The sequence below is a fragment of the Pantherophis guttatus genome, chromosome 1 (genome assembly GCF_059756535.1).
Source record: "Pantherophis guttatus breed Tessera chromosome 1, ASM5975653v1, whole genome shotgun sequence".
Taxonomy (NCBI): domain Eukaryota; kingdom Metazoa; phylum Chordata; class Lepidosauria; order Squamata; family Colubridae; genus Pantherophis; species Pantherophis guttatus.
The window spans coordinates 70,816,296-70,843,338 of NC_142063.1; the positions used below are offsets into that span (position 1 = coordinate 70,816,296).

General features: G+C 39.9%; 1 protein-coding gene across 4 annotated transcripts in view; it reads right to left on the minus strand.

Annotated features, from left to right (window-relative positions):
* PAPLN (papilin, proteoglycan like sulfated glycoprotein) overlaps positions 1 to 27,043 on the minus strand; it is an 86,856-nt gene that overhangs the window by 11,646 nt on the left and 48,167 nt on the right. For 2 of the 4 annotated variants that reach the window (XM_034417717.3, XM_087882369.1), the window contains 13 exons: positions 25,688 to 25,860; positions 24,028 to 24,151; positions 19,572 to 19,698; positions 17,245 to 17,310; positions 12,689 to 12,896; positions 10,685 to 10,861; positions 9,529 to 9,685; positions 6,988 to 7,074; positions 3,396 to 3,657; positions 3,195 to 3,309; positions 2,559 to 2,688; positions 958 to 1,591; positions 691 to 828 (listed from right to left, as the gene is read on the minus strand). In XM_034417717.3, the coding sequence (XP_034273608.2) occupies positions 691 to 828; positions 958 to 1,591; positions 2,559 to 2,688; positions 3,195 to 3,309; positions 3,396 to 3,657; positions 6,988 to 7,074; positions 9,529 to 9,685; positions 10,685 to 10,861; positions 12,689 to 12,896; positions 17,245 to 17,310; positions 19,572 to 19,698; positions 24,028 to 24,151; positions 25,688 to 25,860 (2,398 nt within the window). The remainder of the gene's footprint in view (positions 1 to 690; positions 829 to 957; positions 1,592 to 2,558; positions 2,689 to 3,194; positions 3,310 to 3,395; positions 3,658 to 6,987; positions 7,075 to 9,528; positions 9,686 to 10,684; positions 10,862 to 12,688; positions 12,897 to 17,244; positions 17,311 to 19,571; positions 19,699 to 24,027; positions 24,152 to 25,687; positions 25,861 to 27,043) is intronic. The other 2 variants (XM_034417718.3, XM_087882372.1) reach the window with 1 other exon arrangement.

The following is a 27,043-nucleotide window of genomic DNA, read 5'->3' on the forward strand; positions in this document are numbered from 1 at the left end:
CTGACAGAATCAGTTGACATAGAATGACATATTCAGTTAACTGTCAAATGCATATTAATAGTAATTACTTTGGTTGGTTATGGGAATAAGAGCAAGAGAGTGATGCTAAAGATGAATCGCTGGCAGGTTTTTTACTGGTTATGTGACAACAATGAAATACAGTTAGTCTTCAACTTATGATCACAGTTAAGCCCAAAATTTCTGTTGCTAAAGCAAGACATTTATTTAGTGAGTTTTGCCCCATTTTGTGATCTTTCTTGCCACTGTTCTTAAGTCAATCACTGCAGTTGTTAAATTAGTGACATGATTGTTAAATGAATCTGGCTCCCCATTGACTTTGCTTGTCAGGAGGTCGCAAAAGGGGATCACATGACTCTGGGACACTACAACCAGTTGCCAAGCGTCTAAAGTTTGTGACCATGGAGGTGCTGCAATGGTCGTAAGTGTGAAAAATGGTCATAAGTCACTTTTTTCAGTGCTATTGTAATGTCAAACAGTTACTAAACAAACTGTTGTAAATTAAGGATTATCTGCAATGCAGCAATGGAAGCATGCATGTAAACCTCAGTGAAGTTCATAACATGATCCCAGGTTGTAGGTTTAGATACTGACGAATTTCAAATGTGAAACCTATGATCTTAAAGTTCCATTCAAAGGGTATAAGGAGGTGGATCCAGGGGTCAGACCTACCTATCATAGGAGATTGGCTGTCCGTCTTTCTGCCATTCAACTCTAGAGAAGTGGGAATTGTCCGTCTTACAGAGAAGACGAATGCTTTGTCCTAGGCCTGCCTCCACTGCAGAAGATTCTGGTCCATCCAAGAAGATCCTGAAAGATATGCAGCAGTTTCCCCCAAAATGGATATGCATAGAGGATTAGATGGGAACTTGTATGAAGCATGATTCTAAAAAATTAGCAAGACATCTTCAATATTTCTGTGCTAATGCAAATACGTACCTGTTCAGAGAATATTGAAAAGTGGACTCTGGTGGGGTTTGATACCCAAATCTTCTCCATGTTAACCCATCTGCACCTGATTCCCTCCTCCACTCTTCACGCTCATGTTGAGTGGTCTGGCCATTCACAGTCAGCTGCTTCTCTGAGTGTCTGGAAATCACAGTCTCACTCAAACCATGCGAATGATCTACTGTGTCCCTTTTTATTTCATCAAGAGTTTTTGAGTGATGAGAACTTTCTGGCTGGTTTTCTAGCAAGCTAGTTCCTTGCTCAGATTCAGGTAAGGCATCTTGATTGGAGGAAGTCCTATCACTATGACCTCCATTTCCTGTTCTATGAGTTACAGTTCTTCCAAATTGTTGTGGCTTTACTTCTGTGTTCCCTTCTTGCAGTTGAGAACTAGAGTGGATGTTAGGACTTGCAATATGATGGTGAAGACTCACATGGCTTCTTCCCATTGATCCATGGCAGGCTTTCATGCATTCTTCTTCAGTAGCAAAGTTGTTCTTATTCCCATGGCAACTTCCATACCAAAAACGATTGCATTTTCTAACATCGCTTACAAAATACCAACGTATGGTCCAATCTGTGCAGGAACCATGGGCACTGGGTAACAGACACTGGACAGGATAAGCTAGCAACAAAAGCCAGAAGAGAAATGATATTTGTATGTTTTTTATTTATCATGTTATCAAGTTCTTTGGTTTCTTATATTGTACTTTTTCCCATGCCTGCATGAATTTGCTTCCCCTAAAGCAGTAATTCCTAATTTGGCAATCCCAAGATTTGTGGACTTCAGATCCCAGAATTCCACAGCTAGCATCACCATCGATGAGAATTCTAGGAGTTGAAGTTCTCACACCAGGAAGTTTCCAAGGTTGGGAAACACTACACAAAAGGGACTTGTGTGATATGTATGAATACAAGTGATTTCATCTGGGAGCCTGAACAAGTTTTACTTCAAAACAGAAATGTATTGGTGAGTCTTTCTTATGAAGAGCATAGAATGTACAAATTCTTCAAAACCTTATTACAAAAGCACAAAATATTTTTCTATGCAAGAAATATAAACAATAGAATTTAGATATAAAGATATTTATATATTTCAGGTTGAACTCTGACAGGTCTTTTTAAATCAGATTTTTGATTTTATAGTACATAAGTAGTCCACATTCAGTGACCACTTTTTCATCAAACTATTGATGAACTATGAGGGGACTTACAACTGTTCCTCATAGTTGTGGCTGTTGCAGTGCTTATGTGACTGACATTCTCTGCCATCTTCTGGCAAGCAAATTCAACAGGGAAGTTAGCAGGAAGTTGCACATGGTGATCACATGACTAGAGTATGCTGTGACTACACAAGATTCGCACAACAATGGCAACTGGAGCTACAGCAACTGCCATCACAAGTCAACAAAATCATGTGATGTGCTTTATGACTGTGTTGTTTAATGACAGAACTGGAGACCACAATTACCATCGTTAAGCAAGATCACCTGTACATATAAAATACCACTAAAACAATTCCATTGGTTGCTGCCATTTTGCTAGAAAGTACTAAATGTGAAATTACATTTCAAAAACCAAATGTCACTTACATTGGCTGAGTCTTGTGGGACATCCTTCCCCTTGAGGCCCTAAAGCAGAGGCAATGTTGTCATAGCAACAACCATACATAGAACCTCGGCATTCCTCTGTCGGCAGCTGCTGGGCAAGAACTTGGCTTGTCTTAGAGAAAACCAGGTGTTACTCAGATTATACCATTCAACAGTGTTTATGAAGTAACACATTCAACTGACTCAATCCCAGAAACAATTCATAATTCAGTTACATTTTTCTTACAGAATAAAATATCAAAAAGCTACACTGCTAACTTTAATGTGATGAATGGAAATAGCCCATTACACCCTGTGAAAGACAACAAAGCACTTTATAATATTTTACTCTATCTTAGCGAGAACTTGGAGGAATTGTCTGTAGAAATAGAAAAATCGTAGAATTGTGGAGTTGGAAGGAACCTTCTCTAGCTTTTCATCTGGAGGGGCAGAAGAGCTGATGAACTTTTGAACCTAATTCAGATTGCAGGTGTCTATGGAAAAATCAGATTAATCAAGAGGACATAGAGAAACAGCACTGATTTTGGATAAACGCAGCCATTGTATAGGGCATAGCTAAGGGGAAATAACTATATTCCAACATGTCTTCTAGAATGCATAGAAGTTTGCCTCACTTACTGTTGGAGTGGGAGTAACAGGATTTCTGCTTATGTAAACATCACTGTAGTATTGTGTGCACCCTTCTTGGTTAGGTCCCTGGGAACGTGATATTCCATCGGGGCAGCACCCATATCTGGGGGGTGGAAAACCAGTAACGTTGAAAGCAACCCAATATATCAGCTTTGCCTGCAAATTGCTCATTCAGTGAGCTAGTCCTACCTGCTCAGATGGCAAGAATCAAGTGGGCAACCTTGGCCAAAGGGACCTGCTGCAGCAGTGCGACCATCTGAACAACAGCCATGAGGAGTATGGTTGCAGTCTTGATCATTACCACCATTTGGATAAGAATGGGACCGACGGGACACAGAAGAGTCTGAGTCACTATCCCATCCAAGAGGTAAGAAATTGGAGCGAGGACTCTCATTTAGCTGGACCTGGTGATGAGTAGAGCCAGTTTGGATTATTCTTTCATGTCTAGAAACTGAAAAATATAGGAGATAAAGTGTACCCATCAAGAAAACATAATATACAATGTTATATAGCTTATAATCATATTTCATTGGGGCAAACTCTTATTAGGTGGTGAACAGGGGTGGGTTCTAAAATTCTTTATTACTGGTTCTGTGGGCATGGCTTATTTTGTGGGCATGGTTTGATGGTCATGTGACAATTCTTTAGGATTAAGCAGAGGTACTGGTCTACCAGGCTTTTAACTGTTTGCAAAGCCATACCAGTCTACCCATTTGTTTTTGGAGCACACCGATCTACCTATTTGTTTTTTGGAGCGCACTAGTCTACCACCACACTGCCTTTTACCACTGATCAGCTGTAGGACGGAGCTTTGAAGCGCCGCAGCAAGAGTTTAAACAGTTTTTTTTCCTTCTAGCCAATCAGCTGGGACTCGGGAGGCAGCGAATAGATTGGGGGCGGGGCCAGGCAGAGGTAGTATTTACCGGTTCTCCGAACTACTCAAAATTTCCGCTACCAGTTCGCAAGAACAGGGGAGAACTGGTAGCAACCCACCACTGGTGGTGAGGTACTAAAGGTGATGAGGTAGAGGTAGTGGTGAGATCTACACACAGGTTTCTCTATTTTCTTTTACCCCAATATCTCTGCACCTTCCCTCAACCTACCGCATTCTTGCTCATCTGACATAGATCACCTGTACAAGTACAAGGCTTATCACTTGGTGTAGCACTCAGTCATAATGCAGAAAGTCTGAACATTCCTATGTTAGAGTAATGATCTCTACTATCAATTGTTAGAAATGAGGAGGAGTCTGGTACCACTTTATTAGGTTAACAAATGTTATTATAAGGCATACATTTTGGTGGTCACTCCATACCTCTAATAAAGTGAGTTAGTCTTTCTCAATTTGTTATTCTGATAAGGTGCTAGGTCCTGATTTTGGCTACCAAAGACCAACATGGCTCTCCTAGAATATCAATTGCAAGACTGAGTCTATTAATTTGACAACAAAATAAAACTACCCTACTTAAAATAGTGGTTTTTGTTTGTTTGTTTGTTTGTTTGTTTGTTTACAATGTCATTAGGATCATAGCTGAGGCTCCGTAATTGTATATGCATATAACCTGGAAAAATCCTCAGGGAAATAGAAATGGTCCAAAGACTTAGCTAGCAGCTACCCAGGCAAGTTGATTAATATTGAGCAAACTCCTTGCTTCATTCACAGAACTAGGGAGAGGACAAAAGATAATACCTTCCAGTTCTTATGATCTTCCTCTTATGTTTTTCTCATGATTTTTCCCTTTCACACAGATCAAATCTTTGGGGAGCAAAAATGGGAATAAACACTCAAAGGATTTGTTGGATGGACAGGTTGCCTGGAAGTAAACAGTTTCTCTAGATTTACTTTCTAGGAGCCCAGGATATTTTGCAGCTGTAGCTATAGTTATCAGACAGAAAGGTAATAATAAAGGGGGAGCAGGAGGAGTTAGGAGCTTGATGGGAAGATTAGGATCAAGAGAATAAAGAAGTGTGCTATTAATTTTTTATACTTACATACTTTCCTGCCTATAATATGGATGGAAAACTTAACAGGCATGGGGAAATGATAGAGAGGTTTAGCAGCTCTACTTTATATTACTACATAGTAAGGTCTGGCATACAGATTTGAAACCTGAACACATTGTGGGAGAAGCAAGAAAAGTTTTCTTCTTCTTTTTTTTCACCTGAAACTTATCCTTCTTCTTTTTCCAGAAATCAGAAAGAGTATTGCAACTCTTGAAAAGTAGTACTGGACTCTTGAAAAGGCCATTTATACTAGAATGGCACAACTCACTGCAGCCAATTCACTACAGGACAACTCTCCATGGCCAATTCACCATAGGACAATTTGCTGTGGGACAATTCAACAATTCAACTTAATTATTTAAAATAGTTAAAAAATTATTTTAATTTTTGACATTCACATTTCATTTTGCCCCTCCTTTGGCATCCTTTCTTTAACGATTCTATACCACTATTTCTTTGCTATTAGTGTAACTCTTGTCCTGCGGCGAGTTGCTGTGTGGTGAATTGTCCCATGGCGAGTTGCGTATGGTGAGTTGGCTATGACAAATTGGCTGTGGTGAGTTGTCGTAGACCCCACTGGGGCTAAATGGCATATTGGACAACATATTGTGGAGAGTCTTCATTTGAATGCAGTATGCACAGGATATAGAATGAATACCATTTCATTTCATATTTTATACTCATTTAAGACTCAAGAGCACTGAGCATGATCAGATTTCAGAATTCTGTATTCCCTTTGCCTCTTATTTATAGTTTCTTATTGACTATCCCTATGAGGAAACATGAAGCATGGAACTGAAGCAAAAAGTATAAGCTTGGGTGAAAGTCAAGGAAAAAGCTCCTTGGTCATCTTGGCTGATCCCTCTCTCCTCAAAGCAAAACAGGGATTGCACTTAGTTAATATAGCCAACCACCAAGAAATCCAGAAATGTGGTAGTCCAAGAAATACTAATACTATCCCAGAAGAAGATAATTCACTTACAAGAAAGCCATTTAGTCAAGAAGCGGTAAGTGTCTACTGCCTTAGGAGTCAAGGCTAGCTCAATATAATTTTTAGGTAAAATTGACACATTCAATCAAAGGACAGCATGATTTCCCACTTTTCAGGAAATTTGTAAAGTACCAGAAGACACATGATTTAAGAATTGCCTGAGAAAATTCTGGTATCTTTAAGTTAGAAATTAGAAATACTGTCAGGCAAGGGTTGCCCTATGCCTTCTGCATAGCCATAAATTATTCTTAGGATCTACTCCGGAAACACTAGTTGTGTCATTCAAATTCATTGAAGACTTGAGACAAAGCATAAGGTGGATCTGCAGTGAGGTATTAGAACTGGGACTCCCAGTGTGTTATCGATAAGCAGCAACCTCTAGCATATTCTAGGCTCTAGGTGATTTGTTGCATGTATGTGATTGGCAGGTCATCATGGCCACTATTTTGTGTATAGGGAGCTCCTTTCTCTCACATAGCTATAACATGCTCTACAACTTCCAAATGTGTACACTGGTTCCCACTACATTAGTGACTAGGGGTGGAAGCAGATATCAATTTATCCCCCCATCTTCATAGTCATGTCACCTTTGCCAGTATCACCGTCACTAAGAAAAGCTGGAAAATGAAGGCAGGACTAAGGGAGCCCAAAGCTTTTTCCTTAAAAAACTATAGCCTCTAAAACTTCCATTTCCTTAAAAATGGGAAAGGGGAAAATGTCAAAAAGCTACTCAGAGAAAAGCGAAATAACACTAGTTGAAGGAAGGCCAACTTGGCATTTCCGAACCTTCAGTGCCTTGGTCAGGACGGTAGCGGGTCAGTAATGTCCGACGACTGATATTGTACCCTGTGATGTCTTGCATACTGGGAACCTCTGCAGGAATACAAATAAATATACTGTATTATTCTGTGTAAAAAAACAAAAACAAATAACTCTACTCCCACAACCATCAATTAAAGGGAACCTACACAATACTTTGCTGTGTAGTGTTAAAATGGCACCATAAAATAGAAGGAAATAAAGCTCCATTAGAAAACAGACTTTAATACCCAGACAGAGTATACAGTGGAAAACATGAATATTCCTTAAGAAAGAGGCAAAATTTCAAGAAAAGGAAAGTAAGTTAAAATGTAATACAAAAGTGCAATGAATTCCCATTTGGCTCTCCAGTACCCTAATAATATCCCCTCCAAAACTCCCAAAGTGTGTGGAGCAGGGGTGGGTTCTACTTACCCTTACTACCGGTTCGCAACGGGGCCGCGCGCACACGCTCTTCTGCGCAAGCGAAGAAGCGTTTTCATGACATCAGAGTCAATGGGTGGAGCCTCCCACTGGTTTTACTACCAGTTCTATAGAACCAGTGCAAACCGGGGGGCAACCCATCACTGGTGTGGAGCCAAAAACTTGGGATCCTTTGTTTTCCCTGTTCTTTTTATTGTTTTAGGGAAAATTTAAAGGATGAAATGAGTTCCTTAGTTTTTCTAGACTTTCCTGGTCTTACTTGACTTCAATGGCTTTTGATACTATTGATTGTGGTATTTTGGGGGAACATTTCCAAGGGTTGGGAGTAGGAGGCAGTAGTACTGATGCTCTTTTCCCTTGAGTAGACTCCAGATAGCATTGGTGGGGTGGAGAATTCAGCCTAAGATTGTTGACCAGGAATACTGGCAAATCAAGATGTCTGCTTTGCATAGTTCCTCAGGGTTTGACACTTTGTGCTCTTCTTTAATATCTACATGAACTAGCTGGGTGATATTATCTAATGGTATGGGGTCAGATATCACTAATATGTGGATGTTACTCAGTTGAGTATCTCTACTCTGGCCAATCAAATGATATTGCTGAGGTTCTTCTCTGATTATTAGGATCTGGATGGGGAAGTACAAATTTAAGCTCAACTTTAGAAAGATCCGGTACTATGGATTCAAGGACCCTATGTTTTCAGGGATTTTCCACTTCTAATTCTTGATGAGAGAATTATTTAATTTGTTGTAGTGGTTAAGACATCAGGCTATAAACTGGGAGACCATGAATGCTAATTCTATCTTAGGCACAAAGCCAGCTTGATGATGTTGAGCCAGTCCCTCTTTCTCAGCCCTAGGAAGACGACAATGGCCCGTGACCTCTGTTTTCTATTTTGATTGCAATGTTTTTTATTTATAGCAGTAGTGAGCTTTTATGCTGATACTATTATTACTGATTTTCTTTTTTCTATTCTTGTTTTTCAAGGTATTTTCCTAGAGTTGACACAATAATTGAGGGAATTATAAATCAAATATATGTACATTAAAGTGGATAACCATAATATCTTCCAAATTGGGCTGATTTTTATTGGAGTGGTTTTAAAGCATCAAATGGGTGCCTTAAACTTTAGTAAGTCTCCAAGCATTTCTTTTAGCCTTAAAATTTCCCCAAACTTAAGGGGAAAAAACTGAGTAGAGAAACCTAGCTCCACCAACTCCAATAATATCACAGGGTCATGGTGCTTGGTCATGTCAAGCCCCTTTCAGCTTCCACCCAACCAGGGCACCAACAGAAAGCGTGGATCACAGGACAAAGTAAGTTGTCAGAGGCTCCTTTAGAAATCAGCAGCATTGACTTTTAAAAAAAAATTGATTCTGACTGGCTTGATATTGGTAGCAAATCATCAACTCAATTTGATACTAGTTTCTCTGGAATAATAATATTGGGAAGCGAGAAGACAATGAACTTTCTCCCCCAAAACCACCTTTAACAGTAACACAACAACAAACCAATTATTTTTTTCAGTGCTTTCTAGATTTTCTAGAAATCACAGATTTCTGATGTGACCTAAGAAAATCATAATTCGGTACTAGAGAACAAATGTTTGGATATTAAAAAGTCTAAGGTTTAAGCTTAGCATTTTTATTTGGAAGAACAAAATATAAATCAAGTCACATGTGATCTGAATGAGTCTCCTGCGTTTAATCCCCACAAAACACAAATCATAAAAATATTTTTTCTCTTACTGCACTCCTGAAATTAATTTACTGACTTCAATGTTTGACTGGTAAGGTCCAACTTACTAAGGCAGGAGTTCACTCGTTTTTTGCTAACCTCATTTATTCCAACATGTATCACATCACCCCATTTTTTTAAATAAGTCAGCAATCAAACATAGGACATGAAGAATACTGAGTCATCAGCTCAACATTTCTGTAAAGGATGTTTCATAAGAGGTATAATTTAACATATATAAAATGGAAAGGCCTAGCAGTTAAACTGTATGACGGTGGCATTCCTATCTATTCTAACATCCCTGCTGTCTTGGAAGTAGATGCTGAGATACCAGCACTTTGTACTTACGCTGGGGCAGGTGACAAGGTTGTGTATTGCAGCTCCCAAGCATGGTTGGTATCTGTGGCTGTATCTCTTGGCAAATCTCATGACTATAGAATTTGGAATCACCATCAGCACAGATGACTTGGCGGGTTCGGATACCAGAACTGCAGCTTTTTGAGCACTTAATCAAAAAATGGTAAGAATTAAAACAATGGACAATCAGATGAGAAGCAAAGAATCATCAGATGAGGAGCAAAGAATCACCAAGGGGCCAGAGACCTTGTGGGTGAAATGTCAAGGAACAAGTCTGCAAATACTACTTGGAGGTTTTCCAATCTGGAACCCTCCAGTCTTCCTGCAGCCATTCTAACTTGGAATTCTGAAAATTACCATCCCAAAACATTAAAATCATGGCACATCAGGGAAAGAAACTGGTAAAGAAGAAAGACCTGGTAGGATTAGTTATTTCCAGGTCAATTACCATAGTAGGACTGATAAATAAGGCCCAGGAATAGACTAAAGCAGGGATCTCCAACCTTAAACACTCAAAGAGCCATTTGGACCCGTTTCCCACAGAAAAGAAAACACCAGGAGCCACAAAACCCTTCCCATGCCTGACTATTTCTTGAACGGCCATAAAACTAGCATAAGTAGTTGAATTAAACGTTCTGTTTTGTTCTGAAACTTTTCTTGTATTTATCCAGGGTTGGCCTACCGGGGTTGAAAAGCTCAATAAATCATGTACCAGCGGGTGTTGCACATTGGTGGTTGTGATGCATATTTTGAGTGACAGGGAGCCGCAGCAGAGGGGTGAAAGAGCCACATGCGGCTCCAGAGCTGCAGGTTCTGACCCCGGCCTAAAGGTTCTGCAGGCAATTGTTCTTACAGGCAATTACAACTAAGACACTTTATAGTTTCATTTCCAGAAGATAAGATCATGTGAATGTCACCATCCTGCCCCAAAAAGCCATTGATTAAATATCTATGCTGTGACCATGCTCTAACTTTGTCCTACAGGCTATTCAGGTTGGTGACATCCTTCTTGTGGTTATTTTCATTATCCCAGGAGATCAACAAATATTGCATGGATGCAGATGGGTCTTTGCAACAATGTGAAAAAGGGAGCAGCGAAGGGACAAAAATTGGACTATTCCTCTAGGGAAATATGTGTCATACTCACCAATCCCCAGTCTCCGATATGCCAGCCAATCTCCTGTATACAATTCTCCCCGATACAGGGCTGGGTATGCTGAGGTTTTGGTTCTCTCAAGCAAGCAATATCTAGAATCTGAGAGCCCTGTTCAACCTGGCAGCTTACAGTCCTGGTTTGAATACCTTCACCACAGCTTACTGAACACTGTAGTATAATAATAATAATAATAATAATAATAATAATAATAATAATAATAATAATAATAAGTTGATACCTAGGACGCTGGCTGCAACCCGTATCAACCATTAGCACCAGTCAATGGTATTTGTGATGCATTTTTGAATGTTCAGTTGACTGAGTTTCATGTTTAATGAATAAAGTAAATAATAATAATCTGCATTGCATGACACACTTCTCTATTTCTGATGTTAATTTGTTCTGCATAGTCTACAAGTCTGAATAAAGATCTCTTTTTCAGTATTCAGGTGTTCAACATTTCATTGAAATGCTATGGCATCAGAAGAACATTCAGGCATATTCAGAACATTCAAGAACATATGGGCAGTTCGAGAGATTTTGTCATGGAGTTTGATTTCTTTTGGTGGAGAAGTACAATTGTGGCTTGTTATTTTATTTTATAAACTTTAAGATACATCCTTTTTTTTTTTTGAATTGGTTTGGGCTTTTTCTCTTCTGTTTTTTCTGACTTCCGTCTTTTTAAAATAATTGTTCTATTTTTATGTATATATTTTGTAATTTTTCTAATTTTAAATACATGTTTTAAAGTTACAACCAGTTAAATGATATTTGAGCATTTATGTATTTTATTTATACATTTTTATTTATTTGTTAGATTTATATCCTATTTTTCCTCTAAGATGCATATATAGTGACCTTCCTTTGCTTTCCCACAAAAACAATCTTGCAAGGTAAATTATATAGTAACTTATAAGATGAGATGGGGGAACATATACATTTAATCAATCAGTCAGTCAAATTGGGCTGAGAGGAAATGGCCCGCCTAAGATTACACTGAGCTTCCATATCTATGGTAGATTCCAATTTACCCCCCTCCCCCATGGTCCTAGATCAACTTCCACTCTGCATCAGGGGTGGTATTCACTTACCTTCGCTACTGGTTTGCAAATGGGAGCGCATGCGCAGAGCGTCAAAAACAGGATGTGATGATGTCTGGGTGGGTGGGCGGAGCTTCCTGCAGCTGCCGCTACCATTTCGCCCAAATTGGATAGAACCGGATGAATAGCACCACTGCTCTACATCTTGTATTTAATCTCACTCTGTACTTGTAGCACAGGCGCACACAGAATTATAATAAGCCCCAATATTACAGAATTCTATTGTGTTACAGGTAGTCCTTGTTTAGCAACTGCTTAGTTACAAAAGCAATGAAAAAATAACTTGATGGCCAATCCTTGCTTTTATACCTTTTACAAGTCTATAAAGCAAAGGAAATTGAAGTAAGATCTTTAGCACAGTTTCACTCTGTGACCTCTTCATTTAATGTCTGAGCTGCCAATCCCAAATGTGGTCACTAAATGAGGACTACCTGTACTTCCAACGCTTTAAGGTAAAGGTAAAGGTTCCCCCGCACATGCGTGCTAATCGTTTCTGGCTCTAGGGGGCGGTGCTCATCCCCATTTCTAAGCCGAAGAGCCAGAGCTGTCCGAAGACATCTCCGTGGTCATGTGGCATGTCCAAACGCCAAAGGCGCATGGAATGCTGTTCCCACCAAAGGTGGTCCCTATTTTTCTACTTGCATTTTTTACGTGTTTTTGAACTGCTAGGTTGGCAGAAGCTAGGACAAGTAACGAGAGCTCATCCCGTTACACGGCACTAGGGATTCGAACTGCTGAACTGTCGACCTTCTGATCGACAAACTCGGAGTACTAGGCAAATCAGGGTGCCTCAAGGGTGCCCTGGGGCTAGATTATCTTCTTCTCCCCAAAGTGCAGAAAAAGCTGGACCAATCCTGTCTCAGTACAGATATTGCACATAGAAGAAAAAACTCACCTCAGACCAAGGACTTGAGACCCATGTTGCACAGCGCTGCAGGTTGCAAGGCTGTGTGCTGCGTGGCTTCTCTGTTAAGGAAGCACATTCAGTATCATCCACAGCATCCTGAAAATGATGTCCATTGTACGAGGCACAGTAAACTGAACGGCTCTGAATGCCTCCTCCGCAGGTGGCAGAGCACTGGCTCCAGCCGCCAGTTTTCCAGCTAAAAACAAATGTTTAAAAAATAACTCTCAAGGATCCGAGGAGTCACTGGTGTCACAAGAGAGCTTCCCAGAACAAAAATTTCTCATGATTAGTTCTTGGGATGAGCTTTCTGGATCACAGGCTTTATCCAGCTAGTAAGCAAGGGTTAGGAAAAAGACGCCTGAAATACAGGAATTAACACGGTCCTATTCAAAGCCAGGAATTCCAATCAGGGGCACAATGGAAATTCCTAGTAGCATTAAAAATAACAGGGGTGCCAAATCATGGAAAGGAAGTGAATGAAAGGAATCAAAAAGACCATTTGAGATGAAGTATTAATAAAGGCCTTAGGAAAGATTTAGAAAGGGAGGGAATCTTTCTCTGGGAGAGAGTAGTAGAATGCCACTACTTTTAAGGGGTTGCAACACCAAGAGCTATATTAACACAAACCCCAGATTCTGCATGAGGAATATGATTATTGTATGATCTACCTATATTATGCAGATGCTATGCATGTTTAAAATAAATATACTGCTCAAAAAAATAAAGGGAACACAAGCAGAAGACATCCGAGATCTGAATGAATGAAATAGCCTTATTAAATACTTTGTTCGTTACATACAGTAGTTTTGTGTTTCCTTTAGTTGTTTGAGCAGAGTATAAACTACTGTATGTAAAGAACAAAGTATTTAATAAGGCTATTTCATTCATTCGGATCTCGGATGTCTTCTGCTTGTGTTCCCTTTATTTTTTTTGAGCAGTGTATATTAGATGGGTTTTGTACCTGCAGGGTCCCAATATCTTTCCCACTATATCTAAAAGTAGCTGGAGAATTTTTTTTATTTTCAGGTAAAAATGTGCCTGTGAAATTTTTTTTTTTGCACATTTATACCTAACACTACTCGCTATCAATGTGGTCCAGGGCATTTGGGATGGAGGGCTGATCTTTGGGAGATCTCCAGGGTCTAGCCTGGGGCTACACTTTGAATAAAATATGAATTAATCAGATTTCGATACTCTTGATACTCTTGAAACATGCTTCTCTCTGTATATGCATTGACATAAAACTCTTCTTTTAACTTGACTTTTCTAAATTTGGGAGAAACCCAATGCTGCAAATAGGAGTAGCAAGGCTGGGCTTTAATCAAAATTCCAGGCAGTCAAACAGCCAACTCAAGCTGTCGTTTCCAACAGAAACTGCACAAATAACCTCAACTATCTTGGCACAGCCTACAGACCAATAGGAGGCTCAGGGAAGAGTGACTGTAGGATTGGAGCATGGCATCTCAGAGGAAGTCCTATTCTAAAAATAACTTAGCTGGCAGGAGGCGAATCTACACAGCTCCTTCAATAGGAATAGAGAAGGAAACAGACTGTGAATAAGGATCAGTGCCTAAAAAATAATTTCAGCCTTATATTCCAAGAGGAATTTTACCACTTACTTCCTTTATAGTTAAATATTACTTTAGGTTGCCATGGAACTATATTCAGTAATAAAATAAACTTGCAAGAAATGTTTCAAACGGCAATGGGATCTCTATCCTATAGACTTGCAGTGCTAGCTGAGTTCATATAATGGCTAAATCAAAATGCAGCCGGTTAGATTGTGGTTTAATATGTTCTTTTAGTCCAGCTCATCAATCATGGTTAAGATGTAATGTATTATGTGAACCCACGCAATTATGATTTAATCAATGCACCATGGTTAAACACATCCTGATTTAGCATGTCGTGGGAACAGTTACAGCAGTGATAACCAATCTTTCTAGCTTGGTAGCTCAGTCTGGCCGGGGGGCATATGAGTGGCAGGTGCATGTGTGTGCACATAGCACCATTGGAGCTTTGCACATGAGCAGAGGGTGCTTGCACTCGTGTGTAAGCCGGGGGTGCTTGAGCAGAGAGTGCTAGCATACGAAGCTCCATTCACACTAATGGAGTTTTGCGTGTAAGTGCAAACAGCCTCTGCTCATGCAAGTGGAAATGCGCATGCTTCCCCATCTCTCCCATGGCCCAGTTTTGAACAGACAACAGAGTGGTAATGGGCCACGGCCATGAGTTGGGGACCCTTGAGTTACAGTTAAAGAACATAGCAAAAGATTTTTTGTTTCAGGAGTGACCACTGCAAGCTATATAGCACTGTAGCTACCTTTACTTCTCTGCTAATTTAGCCACATATTCCATATTCTATCATGGGGGGATATATGGGGGATATATGACCCTACATGGGAGATTCTTTTTTGTTGTTGTCTGATTTGAATTATAAAGCATAATAAAGATTTGGGAACTGTATAACAATTGTGCAGATATTCAACTTGAAAGCTCAAAACCCTTTTTGGTATCTTCTTCTGTAGGACCAGTGGTGGGATTCAGCCAGTTTGCACCACTTCGGGAGAACCAGTTGTTAACTTTCTGAGCAGTTTAGCAAACTGGCTGTTGGGAAAAATTATTAGGGCAGAGAACCGGTTTTTAAATTACTTGAATCCCATCACTGTGTAGGACCTAGGAGCTCCACTGGATCAGACTGGGTATCCCATTAGGTTAAGACATAACTAAGCCATATCTTCACTTCCCCAAACAGTATTTGTAATTATTCTAATTCCTCATACCCCAGCCCTCTGAGGGGTCCTTCAGTTTGGTTTAGCTTGATGTATGAGCCGTCTATTGTGGTTTATGGTTTAAAGTTAGGCCTGATTATGTCATGTTTAGCAAACCACAATGAAAACAAGCCATGGTTCACAATGTTATAGGAATCCAACTCAAAAATCCTTCACTATAGCATTCTGCTTATTAATCAATTAGTTGCCACCAAGAAATCAACAAGCTAAACTTGAAAGATGGACTCTTCCATTCGCTTATATGAAAGGGCTACCATGCCTAAAGCCACGTATCCAGCACAGTAAATAACCATTGAAAGACTATTTTGTTTTTATATATCCAGCCCCTTGTTGAAGTTATCAAAGCAAATGGCATCATCATGCTTGTAGTAGTGAATTTCATTATGTGAAATATGACTTTTAATACAGTTGTACTACTTGTTGGTAATTCATCATTATGGAGGGACCTCTGATCCTGAGGACAGATAACTGAATATGTATAATTATCATCCAGACTAATGGGTATGGGAAAAATATAGAAAAATAGAAAAGAAAGGTTAGATAAAATAATGCAGCAATCTCCAGCAATATTCATTTTTAATTTACTAAACTTCTCAGCAGAAGCTACTGGGGATATGGTATCTAAACTCTTGGGCTACAAAGAAAAATAAGAAACTATCTTCTCTCACCCTTCTTCACATAGGATACGAAGGCCAAAAGCACTGACTGCCCAACACCATTATTTAGGGAGAAAAGCCAAAGCTTTAAGAACAAAGTCCATCACCTAGAAGAAAAGCCTTCAAAGGTTCATGGAACCAGAGATGTTCAACTTTTGGAAGATTTAGAGCCTCACCAGCCTTTGAGTAGTGTGCTAGGAGCCACACTCCAACCAGGATGTAGAGCCAAGATAAAAGTATATTTTTATCTAAATTAAATTTAACGTTAATTGAATGTAAATGAAAATGTTTGAACATACTCAGTATGATTGCTTGCTACGAATTTAATAATCCCTTCTGTCACACTGCAAATTACAACTTTTCAGCAGCAATTTGGAGAGAGGCTATGTAGTCACAGTGCTTGGATGAACAGGACGAACGACTAAGCTTTAAACTACTATATTAGTATAGATAGTCCTTGACTTATAACAGTGACCTTTCACAGGTACAGTAGCATGGAAAAAGGTGACTTATGACCGTTTTTCACAATTACAACCATTGCAGCATCCCCATGGGGATCAAAATTTGGATGCTTGGCAACTAATTCATATTTATGACGGTTGCAGTATCCTGGGGTCAGGTGATCACTTTTAGTGACCTTCTGACAAGCAAAGTCAATAGGGAAGCCAGATTCACTTAACAACTATGTTACTAACTTAATAACTGCAAATGCACTTAACAAATGCATCAAGAAAGGTTGTAAAATGGGGCAAAATTCACTTAACAAATGTTTCATTTATCAACAGAAATTTTGGGCTCAGTTGTGGTCGTAAGTCAAGGACTACCTGTATAAGTCTCACCAGGCATGGAGGCTCTCTGAAGTCTCTTCCAACCTTTCTATTTTGTATGATTTCATGAATCTAGGTCTGTGGCTTTCAACAAGCATTTCTCAGGAATTTGTGGTTTGTTTGTTTTTTAGCAAATTCCTGCTTAATGAGCAGCTAACAATGCGAGGGGAGGGGGAATACAAGCTGTTTACTAAGGTTAGGAAGCTTGAAAACCACTATTGGAGGTGAGGCGAAGGAAGAAAAGAGCTGAACCACTTTCTCCTAGTTACCTCTTTGTTTGCAAGTTCCATGCTCTGTTGCGGCTCCATGCTCCCGGCAGATAGAGGTAAGATACCCTTTGTATATAGAACAAAGATTTTAAAGCCCATAATAAATATATAGACATCTGGATCTGTCTTTTACAGTATGATTTCTATCCTTTTAGAGCCAAATTAAAAGGGATTTTGATGACGGATCGAAAACCTCCGCTGCCATTTTTTAAAGCTTTAGCACAGTGTTTCTCAACTTTGGCAATTTGAAGACATTTGGATTTCAATTCTGAGGATTGCCCAGCCAGCATGGCCCTTCCTCAGCTAGCATGGCTGACTTGGAATTCTGGGAATTGAAGTCCACACATCTTCAAGTTGCCAAGGTCAAAAAACACTGCCAAAGGATGTTGGGATAGGGTCCAATTTGGATCAGGGTCATGGGCAGGCAATAGCCTTCCCCCCTGTTTGCAGCTATGCCAATTTCCTGCACCAAAATAGACCACCCACCATAGCTACTATTATGCAGAAAACATACAGGCATTTTATTACCCACAAGAAGAAGAGCCAATTCAAATCAAGGCCAAATATGTGGGTGGTGGGGAGAATTCAGTTTCCCCTGCCCTTCATCATGTCTTCAAATCACTCCCTCCAAGAGTTGCATATAACAAAAAAAAAAAAAAATGCTTTCATGGTTTGATCTCTTCATTTGAGTTGCCCCAATTTTTTAAATTCATTGTAGCCACAAGAACCCACTAAGTACTTGGAAATTAGCAAGAGGTCATAGTGAACAAGGGAAGGGAGGGGGGGGAATTGTGGTCTAACTCTGTGAAAGTTCAAATTGTGACACATCTTTTGGAGATCTGAATGTGGATGCTAGCTTTGTATTCTGTTCATATTACAAGCAGAAAGCTAATTATGCTCAGAAAAATCCTAGTGCTAAAACAGAGGAAACAACTTCATATTTCTAAAACTTTCTAAATAATAGTGTGAAGGGATTCTCAGTCATCCAGGTCATGGTTGTCCCAAAAGTGCTTTTTTTCAGGAGGCAACTGGACTTTCTTGTGGTTTTTTTTTTCTTTTGAAGACGTTTTGCTTCTCATCCAAGAAGCTTCTTCAGCTCCGACAGGATAGTGGGGAATGGAAGGATTTATATTCCTTGCAGACAGTTGGTAATTAGCATCCTTTCTCAATAATAATAAAGTCTTCTGATAAAATGAAAAGGAATTCCCGGCACTCACCACTTGCATTTCACGCAAGGAGGGTCTTTCCAATACAGTTTCCCACTAATCAGGAAATATGCTATGATCTTCCAACAGAAAGCTTTTATTTGCCCTTCCTAGTTCATTTAGCAATATTGACCCCTTCTCCTAAGAGAGGAGTCAGATGCTTTTAATTTAATTAACTGGGTTGATGGGAAAGCAAAGCACCAGCTTCTAGCATCATTTTCATTTCCAGATAGTTTCCCTGGACCTCACACAGATTGCATTGACTTGCTTAGAAAACAAAAACAGTAGATTTCATAGCTACTTTTTTCTTTGTTCATCGTGTCTAGAAAGATGGTGCACATCTTGGAGACCAACAATTTGCCAATTAAAAAAATGAAAGAAAGATAATAACATACATTTGATTAATAAATCAATAAAAATTACGTGTTGTGTGATTAGCTACACCCAACCTGGAAAACATTTTGTGAATAGGTAAAGTCCCAAAGAAAAGAGATCGTCTATTCCCACCCAATTATCTTACCAATTGTAACATTTTTTTCCTCGGATAACATTTTATTCTAGCTTGTATGGTAGGCCTCGGCTTACAACCACAACTGAGCCCAAAATTTCTGTTGCTAAGTTAGGCAACTGTTAAGTGAGTTTACCCCGTTTAATGACCTTTTTTGACATAATTACTAAGCAAATCCCTGCAGTTATTAAATGAATTGCATGGTCATTAAGTAAATCTGGCTTCCCTCATTGACTTTGCTTGTTGGAAGCTGGCTGGGAAGGTTACAAATGGCAATCACATGACCCCAGAAAAGCGCATCTGTCATAAATAGATGCTAGTTGTCAAGCTCCCAAATTTAGATCACATGACCATGGGGAAGCTGCAACAGTCGTAAGTGTGAAAACCAACCATAAGTCAGTTTCTTCAGTGCCACTGTAATTTCGAACAGTCACTAAACGAATGGTTGTAAGTTGAGGGCTACCTGTGCTTTTGGAGGGCTCAGGTTTCTCTGCACGCATTTCATATGAGAGTAGCAAGGGCCCCGAACAGAGACTACCAAGTTATTTCTGACTTTGACTGATACTTGGATTTCAAGGTATCTCACAGAAGAAAGAAACCGAATCAAAGCTCACCGTTTTGTCTGGGGACAGGGCTGGAGGCCGCAGCTGCGGTTATTTCCTGGCCATGGTTTATCTCTGCACATATAATCCGGATAGGCTTCATTATCAATGGTGCAAAAGACCAGACGAGACTGATAACCTGCGGAGCAGAGAAAAACAACAGGAGCCAAAGATGGCACACGGTAATGGATAATTGCCAAGGAGATTGGTTGCATAATATCCCTAAAGCAACCAAGTATTATCTAAGAGATAAGCATTAGGCAGAGGCCAGCTTCCAATGAATTGTCTTTTCATATTCCCACACAAATGATGTGATTGAAATCAAGGTAACAGAGCTAGTACTTATCTGAAAGTGGGAGTGGGGGTGGGGAATTAATTAAGTTACATAATTAATTGAATGTAATAATGGGTTCAATATGCACATCCTTGGAAAAGAATGCTGAAAATCCCTCAGTTTCATCAACTTTTAGGGTGGGAGGTAATATTTTCCTACCACGGCCCTGGACTTTTGGCCAGCTTTCCCTCAGAGGTCAGACTTGCTCTGACATTGATTGCTTGCAGAAGCTGGTTGAGATGGAGACACCCCCCCCCCATGTTAGCTTAGCTAAATGTGAATAGATTGTTATATGTTTCTTCAGGTTCTTTTGAGTAATGAAAGAAAGAATTTTGCTGATTGAATCTTTACTACAGATGCATTATTTATTCCACTGAGGATGTTTTATGTTTCTAGATTATGCTGTGTAGTACAGATAGTCCTCGACTTAGAATCACAAATTTTCTGTTGTTAAGTGAGACATTTGTTAAGTGAGTTTTGCCCCATTTTATAATCTTTCTTGCCACAGTTGTTAAGTGAATCATTGAAATTGTTAATAACACACTTGTAAAGTGAATTTGGCTTCCCCGTTGACTTTGCATGTCAACGGTTGCAAAAGATGATCATATGACTCCGGGACACTGCAACCGTCATAAATATGAGTCAGTTGCCAAGCATCTGAATTTTGATCATGTGACTATGGGGATGCTGCAACGGTTGTAAGTGTGAAAAATGATCATAAGTCCCCTTTCTCAGTGCTGTTGTAATTTTGAGTGGTCTGTACTGGATTGTTTCATTTGCAAGATTTTTTCTTCCTAGCATTTTTTCCTCAAGTGCGGGGTCTGCTTTTTCTGGAACAACCGGGTGCTGATCCATTGGTTGTGACAGGATTTGACTAACCATCTTGTCACCCACGCCTGATGTTGCGGGATGAGAGAGAGGGACTGTCCCAAAATCTCCCAAAAAGCTTTCAGGCCTAAGGCAGGATTAGAATTCAATGGTTTCTAGCCTGGTGCCTTAACCACTATATCAAACTGCCTTTCATGTCATTTGCAACAGTATAGAGGCTTAATGAAAAAATTTAAAAAACCCTGCTATTTGCACTTTACCATACCATATACCAGTGACGGTGAACCTTTTAGACACCGTGCCCAAACCACGCGTGCATGCCTAAACTGAAAAGTGCGCGTGTGCAAACGTGCACATGCACGAACGTGCACGAACGTGCACATGCATGAACATGTGCGAATATGTGCATGCATGAATGTGTGCAAGCATGCACATGCATGACCATGTGCAAATGTGCACATGCCTAAACGTGCGCAGATGCATGCATGTGTGGACATGCGCTGATGCACAGATACATGGACATTTATTTATTTATTTATTTATTGGTTCGATTTATATGCCACCCTTTTCCGGAGACTCAGGGCAGCTTACAATGCATTAAGCAATAGCCTTCATACTTTTTGTATATACCTGCTTTGTAGGGCTTTCGCCCCACCCCCCCAAGCGGTGTTCTTTCTTATACAAAGTCAGCTTATTGCCCCCACAATCCGGGTCCTCATTTTACCTACCTCGGAAGGATGGAAGGCTGAATCAACCTCGAGCCTGGTGAGATTTGAACTCGCAGTAATTGCAGGCAGCTGGCAGCTAAGTGCTACTTTAACAGCACTTTAGTCCACTGCACCATTAAGGCTCTTGCCTTGACATGAGCACACATGTGCAGTAGAGATCCAAAGACCAGCTGGCCGGCGGGAGGCGGGGCATCCCAACTCTGGCAGTGCGGCAAGAGGTAAGATCTTTTTCTTTCGTGAGCTTCCGTTTCATCGTTTGCAGGGAAACAGAAGCTCACTAAAGAAATGCCACAGTGATCTGACAGTGATGGCGCACATGCCAGCGGAGACGGCTCTGTGTGCCATAGGTTTGCCATCGCGGCCATATACAATCTCACTGGCATATATGCAGTGCAATCAGTAAGGTTGATGGTCACATTTACTTTGAAGAAGAATAAGCAGATGGACAGGCTTTAACGCTGAATGAATCAAAATATGTCTGCCACTCATTACAAAATTGTATCTCCTAGAATGGCTAATAGCGGATCTCTTTATAATCCCATAAGCAAAGATTACAAGATGATTTCTGCCCAGACCACTGCAAGTTTTTAATATATATAAATATATATATATATATATATATATATATATATATATATATATATATATATATATATATATATATATATATATATATATATAGGTTAAATTTTCAAAAAAAGCTTTATCAAAAAAACCATTATTTTGTTCATGATATAATAATCCTGCTGCAACTCAATCAGAGTTTACTTCCAATTTATGCCTTTTCTCACAGCCTTCCAGGCAATACTAGAATACGCCATTATTTTCTGTATGTAAGAACAGGAAGGCTGAGTATTTAGGTTAGTATATTTTATGAGATTCCTTCTGGCTCCAGGATTCAGTGATAATCTGATGAGGGTCTAAGAGGAAAAATTTCAAGAATAATGGTCAGCTATTGTGTCCCACTGACCCACCCAAAAGCCAAAAATAAAAACTTGGCTATAGCAATAGCAGGTAGATTTATATAGTTTATAGCCCTCTCTAAGCAGTTTACAAAGTCAACATATTGCCCCCAACAATCTGGGTCCTCATTTTACTGATCTCAGAAGGATGGAAGGTTGAGTCAAAGCTGAGCCAGTGAGAATTGAACTACCAAATTGCTGGCAGTCGGCAGAATTAGCCTGCAATACTGCATTCTAACCACTGTGCCAGCACGCCTCTTTTATCTATTATAATCTAATGTAACTAATCATTTGTCTCTCTGTCTCTCTGTTCAAACCTGGTTTTCCCATTACATTAAAATAACACACTAGAAAAATGGCAACAAGAACAGAAAGTTACTTTGGGAAAGCAGCAGCTACAATCATTATGATATCATCTCTAAAAACTAGTAAGGTGCCCATGGGGGGGCATAAGGTATTGCAGAAGTAATATTGCTACACTTCTCATGCTTAACAGATGTTCAGAGCCTGAGACGCACGTAGCTTCCTAAAACTCACAGATGTTCACAGGATGCAAGTGCCTTTGTGCAAATGACCAAAGCAGCATCATGCTGTGGTGATACAAGGCCTTCTCCTTTGTATAGGTGTGTGAGATCATAACAAAAGGGATGGGGCTTGCATCATGATGGCCCAACATTGTTTTGTCATTTGCTCCCCTTGATCTTCCCCACACAGGTCAATGCTTCAAATTTTCAGGGCATTTTTATGTATTTTGTGTGGGAGAATCGAAGGGGAATATTACTCCTAGGTCTTAAACAAAAATGGGTGGTTTAAAACCCAGCAATTCTCTCCTGAATTAGGGCAATTTTTATTTATTTTGGCAAGCCCTGAAAAGCAAGATCATACTTAATACTTTTCTGGCTTAAATCATTTGTTTCATTCCTTATAATACTTTACTCAGAGCAAGCCAAATGCCTCGGACCTGTCCACATTATTATCCATCCTATCTTTTGCAATCCTTAGGCAGGGCACAACGTTGAAGACTAAGTCTCTGGTCCTGGTGACCAACTCAGATAGGATCCTGCAAAGCTGAAATGGTATCTGAGGCAGAAGAAGATTGCTTTCACCCATTCTATGCTGTGATACTCCCAAGCTAGCAGATTTCTGCTTAGGATCAACTTGATAATGCATTTATTTTATTTAAAAATGGCTTTAAATGCTTTAAGAGGTGAAAGGTATAAAATAGAGGTCATTACACAATCTACTACCATAGTTTAGTATAGCAATTAATTTAATGATTGAAATCTAGCATGTCTACCAATTCTCATATATAACTAATATTCTTGTCTAAAAGTTTCTGAGATTTTGAGTGAGTTTGCCAACATTTTGTGTGATTTGCTAATTATCTGAGATTTTGACCAATTAAATAAACAGTCAATCTTGGAGACTAATACTCACACATCACCCATTCAGCTTTCCGCTTCTCCATCTGCTACAGGTCTGTGTTTGTAGCATATACACCAAGACCACAAACTATCCAAAATATCCTCAGAGATCAATATGTGATCTGTACACATAGATTGGGAAGCATTACTTAGGCAAATCAATAATATTAAATGTGAGGTGCTGGCATATACCTCCACCGCATTCAGCACTGCAGTCATTCCAGGAGCCATAGCCCCAGCTGTAGCTTGATGTTTGCCTTTGGAATGGCAAATAGTATTCATAATGTACTCCTTGGTTTCGTTCCTGGCTGATAAGCTGAAAAAGAAAGAAGATAAGCAGGTGTCAGGAAATGCACTGTTTTTGCTACTCTTGTAGCAAGATATTATCTAGTTCATGTAGTGGCCAAGCCTGGATTTTTGCACATAAATGTTTAGATAACAGGAATATCCCTCTTTCAAACAAACAAACCAAAAATCTGCTCTACCTGTTGAAAACTAAGATCAGCTTAGTTTCTTTTCCCTGATACGTTAATTACTTAATTAATTAAAAATCGAATTACTCAACTGTTTGTTACAGTCCAAGTTCCAACTTCCCTCTGTGAGGGAGATGGGTGGTTTTGAAATTTCATAAATAAATAAACAAACTTTGTCTGCTATTTGTGAAAACTGTGTATCACTCAGAGCCAATTTGGTTAAGTCGTAAGGCTAGAAACTAGGAGATTGTGAGTTCTAGTCTTTGCTTGGGCACAAGCCAGTTGGGTCACCTTAGGCCAGGGGTGTCAAACTCAAGGTCCACGGGCCAGATCCAGCCTGTGGGGTGCTTAGATCTGGCCCATGGGGCCACCTTGGAAACAATGAAGAACTAGCCAGCGGTGCCTCTGCCAGAGAAAATGGAGGTTGGGAGGGCTGTGTGCGGCCCTCCCAGGCTCCATTTTTGGCTGTGACAGCCTCCTGCAGCCCTCTGCCAGTGAAAACGGAGCTCAAGGAGGCCGCACATGGCCCACCTGGGTTCCGTTTTTGCTGGCAGAGGGCTGCAGGAGGCTGTCACAGCCAAAAACAGACTCGATAACTGATGTTGAGCTGGCCACGCCCACCCGGCTGCCTGAGGTCAAACACAACCCTGATGCAGCCCTCAATCAAATCGAGTTTGGCACCCCTGCCTTAGGCCAATCACTCTGTCTCATCCCTAGAAAGCAGTCAATGGCAGACCATTTTTCAAAAACCTTGCCAAGCAAATGCAGGGACTTGTTCAGACAGTTGCTCGGAGTCAAAAACAGACTCAAAGTCTTACACACACACAAACATCCATCACTCAGATCCTTGCCAAAGTTATTCCTTTCCTGCCTGCTATTCATCTCCTGCTGTATGTCTTTCCTGACTCTGATAGATCAACATTTGAATATTTTGCCTACAATACAAAGGATAAAGTGGGTTCTTACTGGAATGAAGAAAGATTATATTTCCTCTTTATTCATCAAGAAACAATTGTTAAACTACTGTAGTCTTTGTAACCTTATACCCTCCAAATGTGACAAAACTCATTTCATCTAAGCACACTGTTGGGCTTAAGGAATGAGGAACTAAGGTGATCTTAATGCCATGACAAATGAATTAGCCATTTACTGTTTGACCTCTGCATGAAATAGAGGTAGCCTCAAGGCCAGTTCTCCTCTACTCTTTTTCTAATAGTTGTTAGTCAAAAAGATGGAAGTTCCCCCATCAATCTATTTTATTTATTTATGAACTTGTGGAATCCCTCTGTTTGAATTATTCTGGAGAATTATCCAGAACACCTATGCACACTCAGGGATTAAACCTCCAAGAAAACAGGAAAGCAATTGCAGCTACTTGCCTCAATTATCAAAGGCTCGGTGATGGGACCCCGGGCATGTAGAAGCTCTGGAGCCAGATCCCCCTCTGAACCTCTGTCATAATGCACCACTGTGCTAGCAATAGGCAAAGCCCGGCTGTACTCAATTGTCCACTGCCCATTCAGATAGTATGTTCCTTGTACGTTCTTGATGGCTGAGAAGAGGGTGAAAAAAGAGGAATGGGAAAAAAATGTAAAGACCGTGATGTAGAATTCTGAGACTCTGATGTTACAAAAGATTGCCCAGATAGGAAATAGTTATTATGTACTAAACAAAATGACATATCAATATAATCTTTTTGGGGGAGTGGGGAGTAGAGGTATGATGTTTTGCTGAAAATCTACAAGTGGTAATTGTATTTAGCCAACCATGACTGATTTCTCCCACAAAACCCCCCAGAGATCTAGTAAATACAGGTACAGTAGTTCTTGACTTACAACATTTTATTTAGTGACTGTTCAAAGTTATAATGGCACTGAAAAAAAGTGACATGACCATTTTTCACCCTTAGGACTGTTGCAGCATCCCCATGGTCACATGATCAAAATCTGGATGCTTGGCAACTGGCTCATATTTATGACGGTTGCAGTGTCTCGGGTTCCTGAGATCACCTTTTGCAACCTTCTGACAAGCAAAATCCATGGGGTTAAAAACCATGTGGTTAAGTGAACATCTACAGTGATTCACTTAACAATAGTGGGCAAGAAAGGTTGTAAAATGGGGCAAAATTCACTTAACAACTGTCCCGCCAACAACGGAAATTTTGGGCTCAATTGTAGTCATAAATGGAGGACTACCTGTATTCAGATGGCAGATTATAAGGAAATCCCTAAACTGTGGGCTGCCCTGGGAAACTGACAAAAATATCATGGACGAAGGCATGTCCATTTCCATGTTACTGCCACAAAAAACACTCAGATGTGTAAACAGTTACTAGGATGCTAGTTTGACATGAAAGAACACTTGGTCATTTTTATACAGAGCAGTGAGTAACATTCAATCCATATCATTAAATCAAAGCATTATAAGGAAGCTTGATATGATTTATTAATCATCTCATCCTGTGATGATTTATGTTGATTGCGCTCATGCTGAGGTATAAAAATGCCTCATTCTTTTATGTTTTTGCTGATAAGGGGATAGTTCCTTTTGCCTTGCCCTTTATGGACCCTGTGCAGTTTCATCATTTGTTCCAGAGGATCCCTCCAAACCAGGAGACTGGGAGTTCTAGTCTCGCCTTAGGCATGAAAGCCGGCTGGTTGACCTTGGGCCTGGCACTCTCTCTCAGTCCAACTCACCTCACAGGGTGGTTGTTATGGGAAAAATAGGAGGAAAGA